This window comes from Siphateles boraxobius, unplaced genomic scaffold (genome assembly GCF_051911475.1).
Source record: "Siphateles boraxobius isolate OS27281-9 unplaced genomic scaffold, OSU_SipBor_1 26, whole genome shotgun sequence".
NCBI classification, from domain to species: Eukaryota; Metazoa; Chordata; class Actinopteri; order Cypriniformes; family Leuciscidae; genus Siphateles; species Siphateles boraxobius.
Window position 1 is genome coordinate 22,241,935 of NW_027508876.1, and position 16,200 is coordinate 22,258,134.

General features: G+C 36.1%; 1 protein-coding gene across 2 annotated transcripts in view; it reads right to left on the bottom strand.

The window, feature by feature from the left end:
• fndc3bb (fibronectin type III domain containing 3Bb) overlaps window positions 1–16,200 on the bottom strand; it is a 66,751-nt gene that overhangs the window by 8,742 nt on the left and 41,809 nt on the right. The window contains exons 10-23 of one of the 2 annotated variants that reach the window (XM_077245005.1): window positions 13,897–14,035; window positions 13,457–13,510; window positions 12,881–13,005; window positions 12,029–12,203; window positions 11,024–11,110; window positions 9,805–9,940; window positions 9,637–9,708; window positions 8,571–8,689; window positions 8,365–8,470; window positions 6,549–6,727; window positions 5,702–5,815; window positions 4,927–5,076; window positions 2,965–3,251; window positions 37–246 (exon numbers count right to left, since the gene is read on the bottom strand). In XM_077245005.1, coding sequence (XP_077101120.1) covers window positions 37–246; window positions 2,965–3,251; window positions 4,927–5,076; window positions 5,702–5,815; window positions 6,549–6,727; window positions 8,365–8,470; window positions 8,571–8,689; window positions 9,637–9,708; window positions 9,805–9,940; window positions 11,024–11,110; window positions 12,029–12,203; window positions 12,881–13,005; window positions 13,457–13,510; window positions 13,897–14,035 — 1,953 coding nt within the window. Of the gene's footprint in view, window positions 1–36; window positions 247–2,964; window positions 3,252–4,926; window positions 5,077–5,701; window positions 5,816–6,548; window positions 6,728–8,364; window positions 8,471–8,570; window positions 8,693–9,636; window positions 9,709–9,804; window positions 9,941–11,023; window positions 11,111–12,028; window positions 12,204–12,880; window positions 13,006–13,456; window positions 13,511–13,896; window positions 14,036–16,200 lie in introns of both variants that reach the window. The other variant, XM_077245004.1, reaches the window with a different exon arrangement.

Sequence of the window (16,200 nt, forward strand, 5' to 3'; positions counted from 1 at the left end):
GAAAAGATGTAATTTTGCACATCCTTCAATGCTAACCTCTGATTCCTGTCCTCCATCTGCAGAATGTAGGCAGTGTCGTTGTTGAGTTGACTTCGGCTGCTGAAACCCCAACGTAGTTTGAGACTCTGGGGTCCGACTGCTGCACACTCCAGCTGTGGTGGAAAGGGCGGCAGGGGCCTTGTCCTCACCGTTAGGGTCTGACTGAAGGGCCCGGGGCCCATTTCATTTTCTGCTCGAATCTGCAGGCTGAAAGGAGAAAGGAAATAAAGTGTTAACGCTTTTTAATCTTGTACAGTTGTTAGCTCCCTTGGGTTTAAAGGATAAATAACTTGTAAAATCAATTCGTTATTTTCTTCAAATGATCTCTCTTCACTTGAACGACCCTAGAGACTATTCTAAGGAAACTCTGTGTCAATGATTCAGTATTGGTAAATTTAGAGGGAATTAATCACCCAAAAATGAAGCTCTGTGACCTTTCAGCACAGATGAAAATGATCTACTCTGGTTGAAGGGGAGGTCCTGCATTCGAATGGGGATTTCTAAGAAGTTACCCATCTGATATCCAAGAATACAATTATTGTAAGTGCACATGGGACAGAAAAACATTTCTAAATTGTTTTAGCAGAAGAGATCAAAAAAGAGGTAAGGTTATTACAATACTTGGCTGGTAACATTTTTATGAATTCTAACAATGCAATGTTGTGAGAACATAAACGTGAACCAACATGAAAGATGCTCGGAACAGTGCCGCATTGGCACAAAAGTTTAAGCCTTGCGCATTTAAATATTCAAGTGCAAGAAGCGAGTTGTGGGAAGTTTTCTGTGCCCAAACATTCTAAGCGCTGAATACTGAATGAAGCTCTCTTTCATGTCTTCCTGCGCTTGAAATGACAAATTCACAGTGTCCTAGTAAACATAGTCGGTTATGTCTTAAGTGAGCGTAAATAGTTGAGAAAGAAAACGCATGTGTACAGTATCAGTAGCCTATATTGGATCAATGCAGGTCTTAAAGTGACAGCACCCTAATAATCCTGCTGCTGTTTGTGTCATTAAAGTAAATTAAACAACAAAAGACAAAAAGGAAAAAAAAAAAATCACTCACTGCTCTTGTTTGATTAACTTTACATTTTACACTTTACATTTACATTTTATTCATACAGCGAAGACTATGTAGTGCAAATTGTTTTTAATTTGATTAGGCCTACTTTATTACATTTCTGTACCTGAAAACTACTGTTAGATCTACCTGAAATAGTTTTCAGTTATAGTTTATTTAATTTCTATCTGTGTTCTGTTGTATTAGTTTGTGCTATTACTGTTATTTAATTGTCTTTAATAATGTTTTAAATTTATATAGTTAGGCTAGTAGTTTTTAACAGTGGTCTCGAAAATGGAATTAAGAATTGTGAATTTTCACTGGTATTTTGCTGTCAAAAAGTTAATTTTAGGCCCTGCTCATGTTGTTCTAAACCTGTAAGACTGTCTTCTGTGGAACATATATCAGTTGCACTTACGCAAACGCATAAGAACCAGTTGTTTTTGGAGTCCTTTATTCACTGAATAAAAAAAGCAGCATGAACATTCTTTAAAAAATTTTGCAATTCTTATTGAAAGAAAGTTATACACATTTGGAACAACGTGAGGGTGAGGCAAAGATGAAAATTTTATATATATATATGCATGTAAGATTTTTAAAAACACTCCTATTATTAGTTTAAGCAAAACATAAAAAAAAAGAAGTTTATTAGTATGACATCATAAATAAATACGAAAAAGCGTTAGGACACTTTGTGCTTGTCAAAAGCGATGTTTACAACTAATGTGATGTTGCTAGGGCACCTGTGTGAACATTAGGACAACTGAATTCATACACCATTTTAAAATCGCATTGACTCCAATTGGTAATTGCAAAATTTGAGCACAATTTGTTTTCAGACCACATGGCTCGACATTTAATCATCTAATGCTTTGAAATTCACATATATTTTGGTAACATTGGGTGATCAGGATGAGCTGGAAGGTTATTTTTTGGACCGTTCGCGAAGAATATCAAAATCTCTACTCCCATTAGAGATATTATGCATTCCTGATAATTACGAGTGCATTTGCTTTTGGCATATTAATTGGGAACGCATTTCACTGTCCATTAACTCAATGGAGAAGTCACTTCTGTGTCCATTTAATGTTGTCATCCATCCCAAATTAAAGCCTGTACCTCAGGTAACATTTAACAGACTCGCTTTCCCGAAGCCTATTAGCCTGAAGACCATATGAGAGAGTCATTTTTATATGCAAATATGTTAAGATCAACCTTTTAAAGTATATTCCTATTTATACGAGGAGGACTTCGCTTTTTTTTAGTACCATAGTACTACACTTAAAAATCAAGGATCCAAAAAGGGGGTTTTGCAGTGAAGCCACAGAAGAACCATTTTAGTTCCTCAAAGAGCCTTTTAGTGAACAGTTCTTAAAATAACAATTTTTCTTAATTTGAAGAACATTTTAATAATCCAAGAACCACTTTCCACTATAAAGAACCTATTGTGCAATAGAAATGTTCCATGGATGTTGGTGCATGAATATGGCAGCAATTCAGGACCACAGTATATATATCCAATGTACCGTTCACTGATACATTCACTGTACCATGGTACCACTGTGGTTTTGTATATAAAAAAACAAACAGCAAATATACCCTTCTAACAACTTGCATCTACCCAGAATGCACCATTTTGCTGAGCACATCTTGAGCCAGACACAAGTGGAGTCCATTTGTACAGCTAATAACACTAATTCAGGGACCTGCTCTTGGCTCAGCAGCACTCTTCTCTATATTAGAGAACCACGTGAAAATAAGGTCCCCGGTCATCACTAATGCACAAATATATATATATATATATAGAGTTGATGATGCAGTACGGTAGAAAAAGAGATACAAAGTGTTAAACAACATCTCTTACTCACCTGTACTCGCTGTCCGGCAGCAGGTCCCTGATAATGTGGCAGGTTGCGTTTTGGGTGGTGATGATGTCATCTCCCATTGAGATGCTGTAGGAGGTGATTTCTGCTCCATTACAGTGGGGCTCGTCCCAGGTGAGGGCCAGACAGGTGGAGGGGGAGAAGGGCTCACTTTCTGTTGGGGTTGGAGTGAGGTCGAGCAGGTGAACTCCGGATACTACACCAGGGACTGCTGCAGGGGTCCGACACGTCACCAGATCACTGTAGGGGCCCGCCCCTGCCTGGTTCACTGCCTACGAACCGAATACAAGAAAGAAATGAAAAATGGCACCATGAAATCAAAAATAACAAATCTGTTGTTTTTTTTACAGAATTTTTTATTAATTATTTACCGGCGCAAGGGTAGGACAACAGTCACTCACATGAGATTACAATTAATAGCAAACCACGACCATCCAATCAATTCCAGATGGACAAAATCAAGTTCCGCCCTACATTTATTCTTGTTTCATACATCACAAATTAGGGAGGAAAAGACTTTCACATCGGTTTCATGCTGACTTTAAACTCAAAAATGAATAATCAGTTTTGCTGATTATCTTTTGACCCATATTTACAATCATGCATTTGGCTTGTCAAAATATTTGGAAGGACACTGAATATTTTGGAGAGTACAACGAGAAATTAATTCTCTTCATTCTCGTGCTGATAGATTGTTTTGCATCCGCTACATAAACAGTGATTCAGAGCCAATTAAATGTGAAGAGCAGCACTGAAAGGTCAGAACATTTCCCGATATAACAACTCCAATCTAACATTTGAACTCTATTACTGCTTATATATTGTTTAATCAACACAATATGCAGGTTTATTTTTGGTGCATTAAAACCTGTTTGCACAGAGACAATGATAATGTACAAACCAATGCATGTAGGCAGAGTTTAATAGAATAAGTAAAAAAATAAATAAAAATACATTCATTGTAAACAGAGAGTGTTATATACTCTTTATACTGCGTGATTAAGGTTTTACACTCTTATTGTTAGTTTAATTATAATGCAATCAGCGAGTAATGCATGCATTTTCAATGTGATTATGCTCAATTTTATGAGCTTAATTCATTTCAGGAACAATTAGAATAATGTGTTTCCTTGAGTAAGAACTTAGGAAGATGATTTATTCACAACTCATGTTACTGTGAACTGGAGGTTTGCTTTTTCAGTTACAAACCCGAACCCAAGGCTATTCAATTAAAAATTAACCCGAACCCGACCCGAAACCCGTGAGTTTTTCGGGACCCGTCGGGCTCGGGTTAATGTTTAATGAATGGCCTCGGGTTCGGGTTTGTAACTAAGAAAAAATATATAGGCTATACATATAGTTTTGTGTGCCGTGTGCTTGCTGTGTTGTGATCGTAAATATGAGCACGCAATCGAGAAAGTATGTGTGCAGTTTCAGCACCACCGTCCTCCTCTGATTGCGGTGTTGTGACCAAGATAGTATATGCGGTTCGGGTTCGGGCTTCAGTTTAAAGCCCATGCAGACCTTGAACTGTTGATTCATCACAAACTAAAATGTTAATTTTAGCAAGCAAATGCTAGACTAAAATTTACAGTACTGTAACAATTCATATATTGTTTACTGTACATTTTCTATTTTCAAGTATTTTCTTTGAAAAAAGAAAACGTGAATAAAAAAAACTAAGATAAAAATCGTTGTTTTTTTTCCAAATAAAGATTTCTTTAAATTCAACAGTTTGTAGATGCTGCATTTTTTTATTATTAAATATCATATTAAAAATTATATTGCAGTCAACCACTACAAATGATAATGAAAAGCAAAATCTTATCTAATACCTGTTTCATAATTAAATATAAAATATAAATTAAAATAAGCCAAAACAAAAAAGCCAAAAATTATATTAATGTTTGAGCGCATGTGTCATGGTCCTAACAGATCATGAACTACCTGTAGCCTGCAGCAGTAGTTTGTTGATGCCTCCAGGTTGGAGATTTGGAAGTAGGTTTCCAATCCACTGTAAACCATTTCAAGAGAGTCCAAATCACGTCCCCAGTCCAGCCGGTATTCAGAAATGTCTATCCCAGAGCTCTCGTTGTTCTGGGGATTGAGATCAGAGCAAGCGTTACACTCCAGGAAACGAGAGCAACAAACGCATATTCCCAGCAGTATGTGACAAATTACCTGCTTGAAACTGTTTCATCAGGTCAAACTCAAGAGAGCTAATGCATCATATACACCAATAATAAATGAAACAACCTCAAGACAGCAAACAGAATGCAAATAACTGAAATCTTTGTCATTCAGGAGACATCAAGGATTAAAATCACATTCATTTTCATTGTGAACAAAACAGTAAAGGCCCTTTGTCATGAAAAGCAAGTGTCTTTTGAGAAGAAGTGATAGAAGTGAAGAAAACTTTTTGCGTGGACACAATCTGCCACCTTCTCTGGCAAGAATCCATTTTCAACACTTGCTGGGTGATCGATGACGGTATTATGATGAACTTTTGGGTTTGGATGGAGTTTCTGTTCCAGTATTGAGCACATATTCTTGTAATTCAAAACAATTTTTCTTTCTACGAGTCCCAAAAGCCAACGATTGCTTCTAGAAATTGATTTCTTTCTCAATGCAGCAGAAAATCACTTCGACAATTTTATCATATGACAGTACGATTCGTCATTTACTGTATTATATACAGTGTGAATGGCTCTTGCAGACTCACCTCCCAGGTCACATCAGCACAATTGTATGAGGTCACATTGATGGCAGGGGGACTACATTGTCCTGGGGGACCAGCGGCAGTGCTTATTTCCACAGATTCAGAGTAAGGTCCATACTGGAAAAAAGGAGAGAGAGAAAGTGGCTGAGATTTAGAGCATTTTAGCTATCTCAAAGGTAATGAATGGCCTGGGTTCTACAATAAGGAGGGAAATCTGTTATTTCTGTGGCAGGTAAACCCAAAGCGTTATACTCTGTTAGGCATCTATCTTCAGTGATGGCTGAATTAGCTTAATATCTTTGCTGAGACAGACAGCAAATCTCTTTATTGCCCTGAAGTGATGTGGAGGGTTTGTTATAAAACGAGGATTTCAAGTAAGATAGGAAAAACAACTGGAGATCTAAATTGGACACAATTATAGTTGTTTGAGATATAATTTTTCCTGACTCATTGCTTATGAAAGAGAATAAAAGCTAAAATGTCTAAAATACTTGCCTGACTCATTGCTTATGAAAGAGAATAAAAGCTAAAATGTCTAAAATACTTGCCAAGTAAAATATTAATTTGTGAAATAAAACCACCTGAATATGGAAATGGAGAGAGAGAGAGAGAGAGAGAGAGAGAGAGAGAGAGAGAGAGAGAGAGAGAGAGAGAGAGAGAGAGAGAGAGAGAGAGAGAGAGAGAGAGAGAGAGAGAGAGAGAGAGACTAATAATCCAGCAACAAATATTTCATAAGGGCCATGGACCTATTATTTTGCATTTAAAAAAATAATTGTATCTGTCTGAGTGTTATTTTAGTATTTTTTATAAACTAATTGTGTCATGTGTTTTTGTATAAAGGGTGACCTACCCCAACACTGTTGGCTGCACGAACTTGGAACCTGTAGGTAGTGCCAGGGAGTAAACTACCCACAGTGCACTCTGTTTTAGACCCACGGTACACCTCCTCCGGCTCTGAAGCTTCCTCTATTGCACACATCTCCAAGCTAAACTCCACACCTTCACTCTCTTCACCACACACAGGACCATCTGGAGAAACAAAGAATTAAAAGTGTGTGGGAGAAATATAGAGACAGAGACAGAACAATAAGCAATCATTTAAAAGTGCAAAAGTCAAAGCACAATCTATCACTCCAGTCCAATAAACATGACCACAACGTTAGGACTGTTTCACACATTCTAAGTGGCACATATTAGTTTTGGTGGCCATTAATAGCTTATACATAAAATGCTGAGCTTATTTAGAAGCCTCATAATAATAATTCATTAAAAATATATTTTAAAAATTGTGACTTGGGAGGATAATTAATAAAAGTGTATATTGCGAAACAAATGATAATAACAATAATAATTACACAATAATCACAATAATCCCCCCCCCCCCAAAAACAGGCATTTTATGAATTATTATCGTGAATAACTCATAGAACTGTATATGGCAACAAAAAAAAACTTAAATTAATGCATAATACTAATAATTCAAAAAATTGTGACCCTGGGAGGTGTTGACGAGAAATTTTATGAATTATTAAAATGAATAATTAATAAAAGCCTATAATTGCAGAACATAAAAAAATATATACAATTTGAAACGAATAAATCGAAATGATAATAATAATTACTATTATTATTACTACTATTATTTTTAATGTTTTGCAACTATTGTTAAAAAATACATCTATCTGGCTTGATACAAGTTACACAGGCAGACTAAAGATAATTTATGTAATGTAAATTATTTACCTTCCTTTTCCTCATGTAAATGACAAATCAAATTTGTAATAATTCACACACCCAATAACATTTTTATGGCCATTATTATGAGAAACATTCAATGTTCAAACCCATAATTTATTTTCTGTATAGAGCCACAGTTCTAAAACACTGTTGGTGTGAAACCACAATGCAAACCTACTGTCGTTACGCTCACATCCCCTAGACACATGACTTGATGATCTCAGAAGTCATCCATCTACCAGCCTCTCAAAACCAAAACAAGATCTCAGTTCCCTCTACAACTGTGTCTAACTGGCTACAGGAAGGAACCGATCAATCGCAGTGATGGAGAACATGCAGGAAAGCTCACGCCTGATGCCCTAGCTCTAAGAGTCAGCATGGATGCCTGAAATCAGCACTGCCATTTCACAGTTATTTATAGATGGTGTTCAGCCTCTTAAATGAGCCTACCTTCACTCAAAAACAGTGAGTCAGGGGTATTATCGCTAACAAACAACTGCATTATACCTCTAGCTCCCACAAGCACACACGCATGAATGCAAACACAGACCCACATTAAATAGGGTTATGCAATGTGTGTGAACAACACAAAAAGTAGACGCAAAGCTCTGTTGATCCATGTGCATTCTGGGTAATTTGGACTTCTATAACTAGAAACACTCTGAATATTTCACCAGTTGACCTGGCAACAAACATAATTAGTCTAAAAGCACACAAGTGTCTCTTTAACTTGTTTTTAACTTCAATTTCTCTTTCCAAATGGATCAAGAGATGTATTGAATAAGGTCATATACCTATGAGGGAGGGGGGGGGGGGGGGGGCACAAATGCTAAACTATTTTTAGATAATCTATTTATTTCATTGAGACTGGAAGAGGCAAAGGAGAAGAAAATAATAATGGAGATCAAAAGAAAAAATAAGAGCCTCACCCCACTGCAAAGTCAGCTCCTTGTGTTTGACATCCCCCGTGATCCTTGGGGGTCGGCAGCGGCCAGGGGGCGGAATATGTGTGCGCACCGTCAAGTCATCTGAGCACTGCACAACCAATACGACGAGTCAATATACAACACAAGGAGTACAATGAGATCTTATGAATCAGCCTTGAAAATCAGTAAATACACTTTGGTTCTCATACTTGGCTTTGTCCGCCCACATCGACACAGCTGAGTCTCAGGGAGTAGCTTGTTGCTGGTTTTACATCCTCACACAAATGTTTCCTCTCTGGTCCTCTATAGCGAGTCACCCACTGCCTCTCTGCTGAACAAACACAGATTCATACATATCTCAGTGAACCTGTCAAAAACATATCACAGGCATATTTCACATCATAATCCAAATTATATTATTGAAATAAAATGACTTTGTTCAAAAGTCTGGAGTCAGTAAGAATGTTTTTAAGAAGCTTGAATTAAATTCATCAAAATTGACAATAAGGCATTAACATTGTTACAAAAAAATCAAATTCAAATAAACGCTTTTATTGTTTGTTTTATATAAATAAAAAAAATCCTAAAAAATGTATCACAGTTTCTACAAAAATATAAAGCAGCACAACTCTTTTCAACACTGATAATAAGAAATGTTTCTTGAGCATCAAATCAGCATGTTAGAAAGATTTCTGGAGGATCATTTGACACTGTAGACTGGAGTAATGATGCTAAAAATTCAACTTTGCATCAGAGGAATAAATTAATTTTTAAAAGCACAATAAAAGATGAGTTTCTAAATTGCAATAATATTTCACAGAATTACTGTTTTGTCTGTATGTTTGATCAAATAAAAGCAGCCTTGATAAGAGGCACTTTTCAAAAAAACAAACAAAAAAAATCTTACTGACCCCATCTGTAGTCTTCATATATATATATATATATATATATATATATATATATATATATATATATATATATATATATATATATATATATATATATATATCAATCAATTAAGCACATTTACCACCTCAATTCGCATTACAATAAAGAAAATAACATCTAAAAAAATAATGTGAAAGAATAATCTATTCTTTAAATTGTAAAATCCATAATTAAAAAAAAACCTTTTGAAAATTGAAATAAAAAGTTTTAAATATGAATACATTTAAATTTAAAGTAAATTTTACAAATATAATATTCTGTAATTTTTGGGATAATGTGACATGGACATGTCACTTGTCAGATTCACCCGTTTGCAATCAGAAATACCTTCAGATTTCCCTTCTGACATCTCCAGGACGTAAGTCAAGTCTCCAGATCCACCATCATCTTGTGGAGGTTCTGATTTAATTATATAAAACGGTGATGGTTAGAATTTAAGTGATAAACGGACAATAAAAAAAAGCCTTTGTGAAACATAAAATAAGAGTTCCCTACCCCACGTCACACAGAAGCTGTGATATGTGACAGCGTTTACTGCAGGATTCACAGGGGGTCCGGGTCTGTCTGGGGTGGTCTTACACACAAGCAGAGAGCTCGCTGCACTGCGCCACTCACCGCTGCAAGTGATGAGCTGTAGAGGACACAATAAAGAAGATCAAACAAAACCATACAGCTATTTCTGCAGTATATGTACATATTTACACACTACTGTTCAAAAGTTTGGGATCAGAAAGATGTTAATTAATTAATACTTTTAAGGAGGCATTAAATTGATCAAAAGTGACTGGAAAGACATTTATAATAATGTTACAAAATAATCCTATTTTAAATAAATGTTCTGCTCTTTTAAAATTTCTATTTATAAAAGAATCCTGAAAAAAAATGTATCAGGATTCCCACAAAAAAAATTTAAGTAGCACAGCCGTTTTCAACATCGATGATAATAATAAGAAATGATTATTGAGCAGCAAATTAGCATATAAGAATGATTTCTGAAGGATCATGTGATACTGAAGACTGGAGTAATGATGCTGAAAAATCAGCTTTGCCATCACAGGAATAAATTACATTTTAAAATATATTAAATAGAAACAATTGTAATATAAATTGCAGCCAAATGTATTAATTACTGATTAAAAATGCAGAATATCTATCTTTTTATACTGTATTCAGGCTTCTAGTGTTTCATTCCAAACATCTCTGAGAGGTCTGAGTGACTTCAGACGACATGACTGAAAAGCAGATAACCAAGGTGATGTTAGAGGATTTCAGGACACACTTGTTTTGTGTACTAGACAACACCATTTTTGTTTCCCAATGTCCTACAGCATAGCAGGGAGCAGCATTTAAAATCTTTTCTGAAGTACCTTTCTCCCCTGATAATAATGCAGTGTTCTCTGGCTTCTCAGAGATTAGAGTAAAAGCCTTTTACACACAACACCACAGGAAATCAATTCACCTTCCCCTAACAACAGCTGCTAGATCTGAGAAACCGCTCCAGGTTAGCGGACAAACTAAAGTTCATTAGATTATCGCTAATTGCCTGATTAGTGAAGGAGGAAATGAGGAAGCAAAAGTGCTTGAGCAACATGTGATTTTCTAGAAGCCCAAACACATCTATGGATGGTTTGTTTACATGCATATGGTTGTGTATGTGAACAAAAGAAATCGTAATAAATGGCATGTTGTCTGTGCTGGAAAACTCGTCACTCACCCTGAATTTGTACTGCGTGTTCCTTCTTAGGGACTCCAACTTACAGTTCAGCTCCAAACCGCTGTACACTTCCTGAAAGTCCAGTCCCTGCCAAAAACACATCGTTCTTTAGGTGTTAAGAAGTGAAGCATGGAACAATTATTTCCAGCTAGTCCCACCCCAAACTAACACCACAATTAGTTTTGAGCAAACCAATGCCTATTATTTTTCAATACCTTCCCTCAATCTGGTAAAGTAACACTTCTGCTAACGATCCAATCAAATGCGGATGGAGAAAATAAAGCGGAGTCCTACATTTTTTCTTGATTAATATCCTGTTTCACTCTGAAATATGTCCAAATACGAAGATAAAATAGGAAGCAGATGTTGTTGCATGTTTCATGACATTAAACTGGGATAAAATATTTTATAACTAATACTATATAATTATTCAATTCAATTTTATTTGTATAGCGCTTTGCACAATACATATTGTTTCAAAGCAGCTTTACAGAAAGTGCATTTCAGAAATGTACATAGAAAAATATAGTTAGTTAATCAATTATATAAAAAAATCTGTGAATTATTCAATTAATGTTATTTAATTATACAATTAAAACTATATATTAAAATGTAATGGAAAATCATAGAATAAGCCTATTTCCTATTTTCAAATTTGTGGTTTAAATGTATTAAAAAGGACAAGATCCTACAATAACTCTGCATGATAAAATAAAATGTGCATGAAATCTCGCTCAAATATTAGGATGGCGCATCAGTGTTAAACACAGGCATTAGTCATGGATCCAGAAGAGTCCGTTTCCTCTGACAACTGTGGGCAAAGGTCATTAACCAGCAACCAGTGAGGTAGAAATAACAGCTAATAGACTTATCTGTCTATTAGCGGTCATATTCCCACAACACTGAGAAAACCTATTTGTGGTGAAAATGATGGCAACAGAAAGCCATAATAACTACCGCACAAGGGGGATTATTTGATGCGTAGGTTAGGGCTGAGTTCAACACCTTGGTCTCATCCTGCATCTCCAGGGTGTACGTGACCACCTCCTCAGCGCTGCAGCTGTTTGGTCGAGTCCACTCCAGCGTAACCCAGGACGGGCCTGCCTTTATCAGCCGTGGAGGCAAAGAAATCTGTGGGAGACTTCCTGTGGTGTAGAAGACGACTTCTGTGCTGAATCCACTGGAGCAAAAGAAAACAGTAAACAGTAATAAATCCCATCCTTTCCCATCCAATAAAGATTATACGACATATTCGTGTCTCATCAAAGCGTGCGAGAGGCACAAAGATATAAATTGTTTGGACTTTTTCCCCTGGGAAAACGACACTGCCGCCACTCACAGCGAGTAGTGAGGAGAATTTTCTCATTTACCGCGCCATTAAACACAAGGACACCACAGGGCCAAAATTCTATTAAACTGCATACAACCAAAAGGACAAATGCTGGTGGGTTATATTTATTAAAGTTTAAAATTTTACAGTATGATTTATTGCAAAACAAATATCATAAAAAATAAAACAAACCTCAGAAATAACCAGAAAAATAAACAACTCAGAAATAAGCACTATGGCAGTATCATAATGAATAGTGGTATCAGATAGAAATATTTCTATATTGCTGATAGATCATTATATTCATTTACCATGGACTTTTTGATAGTACTCCAAGGTACTTTAAAGAACAATGGAATTATCCTAATAAATATCAAAAACACATGGTATGTATTACTGGGTATAAAAAAATTATTATTAATAATAATAATAAAAAAATAATAATAATAATAAAACGTGTATTACTGGTTAATTTAATTAAAATAAAACCTTTTTTTTGTAAATGACATATAGACAAATAAACAAACCTGGTGCCAATATCATTTAGCGCTGCCACTCGAAACGTGTACCCGACAGCAGGGCACAACCTCATTACTTTGCAGTGTCGCTGGTGTCCGACGTAATATTCACGGAAAATGCTGTTCTTTTTCCCCTGAAAAAGCAACACGGAAAAACGATGCTGTTAGGAATGACAAATAGGTATATAAATGATAAGTATAAAATAAACATCTTAATACACAGAAAAGACCAGCAGCAGCCATACGCTGTGTCAGAACAGAACACTCCTAACATGAAAAGAACAACAACAAAAACAAAATTGCTGCTGGAAGCTGTGCTAATCGTCACAACAACAGGAGCCAGAATATAATTAAAGTTAAAAGGCGTATTCAGAATGGATTCTGTGGGGAGGAACCGCTGCTAGCCACAGCTGAGGCGTTTTAATGAACTCTTATTGAGCCAGAAAAGCTATGAGTAAATGAAAATAAAGTAGACAGTCTGTGTCGTAAAGAAGAACAGTCGGTTAAAGCCTTAGTCTTAGTTGAGGGGCAGATGACACACTTGGATATTACCAAATTAATTTAAACAGGTGATGCAGTACATACCTCATCCCATTCTAGAACGTAATTGGTGATTTTTGAGCCGTTGTCCACAGGGGGCTGCAATAAATATGAAAAATGACAAAAAAGTTATACACAGTATACACTATCATTCAAAAGTTTGAGGTTGGTAAGAGTTTTAGATGTTTTTGAAAGAAGTCTTTTACATTATGCACACCAAGGATGCATTTATTTGATCAAAATATTATACATAATTATATATTATCAATTAAACAATATAATAAGTCAATATTGATGAGAGGTCATACATAACTGTGAGGCATTACTTGGCATGAAGCAACCCAGAATGATCAATAATAGGGATCAATAATTAATAATCAGGATCAATAATCTGACTATTCTACCATCAAGTAATAAAGTTCAGAAGCCCAACCATTAAAGTTTTAATGGCTTGCAGCAACTCAGCACAATAATACAGAACGTACCTTCCACTGTAATGTGAGGGAGCTCTTGGTGCGATGGGACAGTCTGGGGGGTAGAGGGGTTTCAGGAGGGGCACCCTGGGTAGTGAAGGCCCTCGCATCCGAACTGGGACCCTTGACAGAGTTACACACCGAGCTTACTCTGTAAAACACATGGTGAGAACTTCTCAAAAAAAGGTAAGAGAGAAAACTAAAGCACCATGGTACAACAGTGCTACGCATGCAATCAAGAGAGAAACTCGTAACTTAGAGCGTAAATGGAAACAAACTAATTTAGAGGTCTTTAGAATCGCGTGGAAAGACAGTATGTCACGTTATAAAAAGGCTCTAAAAGCAGCAAGGGCTGAGCATCTCCGCAAACTAATAGAAAATAACCAAAATAATCCAAGGTTTTTATTCAACACCGTGGCTAGACTAACAAATAAACAAACATCACCAGAGCAAAATATTCCATTACAATATAGTAGTAATGATTTTATGAATTACTTCAATGAGAAAATAGAAAGCATCCGAAACACAATTGTAAATATACAATCCTCTATGATGTCTTATGATTCAGCCTCAATTATGGCCCCTCTAGAACAACTACACCGATTTACAACTATAGGACAGGAAGAGCTAAATAAACTTATCATTGCATCGAAACCAACAACATGTTTATTAGATCCAATACCCACTAAACTACTGAAAGAAGTGTTACCTGTAGTCGAAGAGCCTCTTCTTAATATTATTAACTCGTCTTTATTTTTAGGTCATGTTCCAAAAATATTCAAGCTGGCAGTAATAAAACCTCTCATTAAGAAACCGCAATTAGATCCAAGTAACTTAGCAAATTACAGACCCATCTCAAATCTTCCATTTATGTCTAAAATACTAGAAAAAATTGTGTCCGCTCAATTGTGCTCTTTCTTACAAGAAAATGATATCTATGAAAAATTCCAGTCGGGATTCAGACCGCATCATAGCACAGAAACTGCGCTAGTTAAAATTACAAATGATTTACTTTTAGCTTCTGACCAAGGCTGTATCTCAATACTAGTTCTACTCGATCTAAGCGCTGCGTTCGACACTATCGATCATAAAATACTCCTGGATCGACTACAAAACTACACTGGTGTTCAGGGACAGGCATTAAGCTGGTTTAGATCTTACTTATCAGACCGTTACCATTTTGTCTGTCTAAATGGGGAAAAATCAAAGATAACGTCAGTAGACTATGGAGTGCCGCAAGGATCGGTGTTAGGCCCTCTGCTATTCTCAATATATATGCTGCCACTTGGTAATATTATAAGAAAACATGGAATTAATTTCCACTGTTATGCTGATGACACTCAATTATATATCTCATCACGACCAGATGAAAACACTAACTTATCTAAATTGACAGAGTGTCTAAATGATATAAAATGCTGGATGACGTGTAATTTCCTGCTATTAAATTCAGATAAAACGGAGGTACTACTTATTGGTCCAAAAAACTACCCACAAAATCCCTTACAATACAACTTTAATTTAGAAGGATGTCCTGTTACTTTATCCACTACAGTAAAAGACCTGGGTGTTATACTAGACCGCAACTTGACTTTCGAAAATCATATTTCATATATTACAAGAACAGCCTTTTTCCACCTTAGAAACATTGCTAAGCTACGCAACATGCTATCTGTTTCTGATGCAGAAAAGTTAGTTCATGCTTTCATGACCTCGAGACTAGATTACTGTAATGCTTTATTAGCTGGCTGTCCTACATCCTCAATTAACAAGCTACAGTTAGTGCAAAATGCAGCTGCTAGAGTTCTTACTAGATCAAGAAAATATGATCATATAACACCTATTTTATCATCTCTACACTGGTTACCTATTAAGTTACGTATCAATTACAAAGTATTCCTACTGACCTATAAAGCCCTAAATGGTTTAGCTCCTGTGTATTTAACAGACCTTCTATCGCCATACAATCCATCGCGCTCTTTAAGATCACTAAATTCGAGGCTTCTGGTCATTCCTAGGATATCTAAGTCCACTAAAGGAGGGAGGGCGTTCTCGCATTTAGCTCCTAAACTCTGGAATAGCCTTCCTGATATTGTACGAGCCTCAGACTCGCTGTCCCAGTTTAAAACTAGATTAAAGACGCATCTCTTTAACCAAGCATTCACTTAATGCTTAACCTTTGATACTGCTGAATCGGTTCGAATGCATTAACATTATGAACATCAGCTATGCTAATTATTTCCCATCTGCCTTTCTGCTGTTATCTCGGGACGCTAGTCCCGAGGTAAATAGCGTTCGTCAGCTCCAGTTTGTATC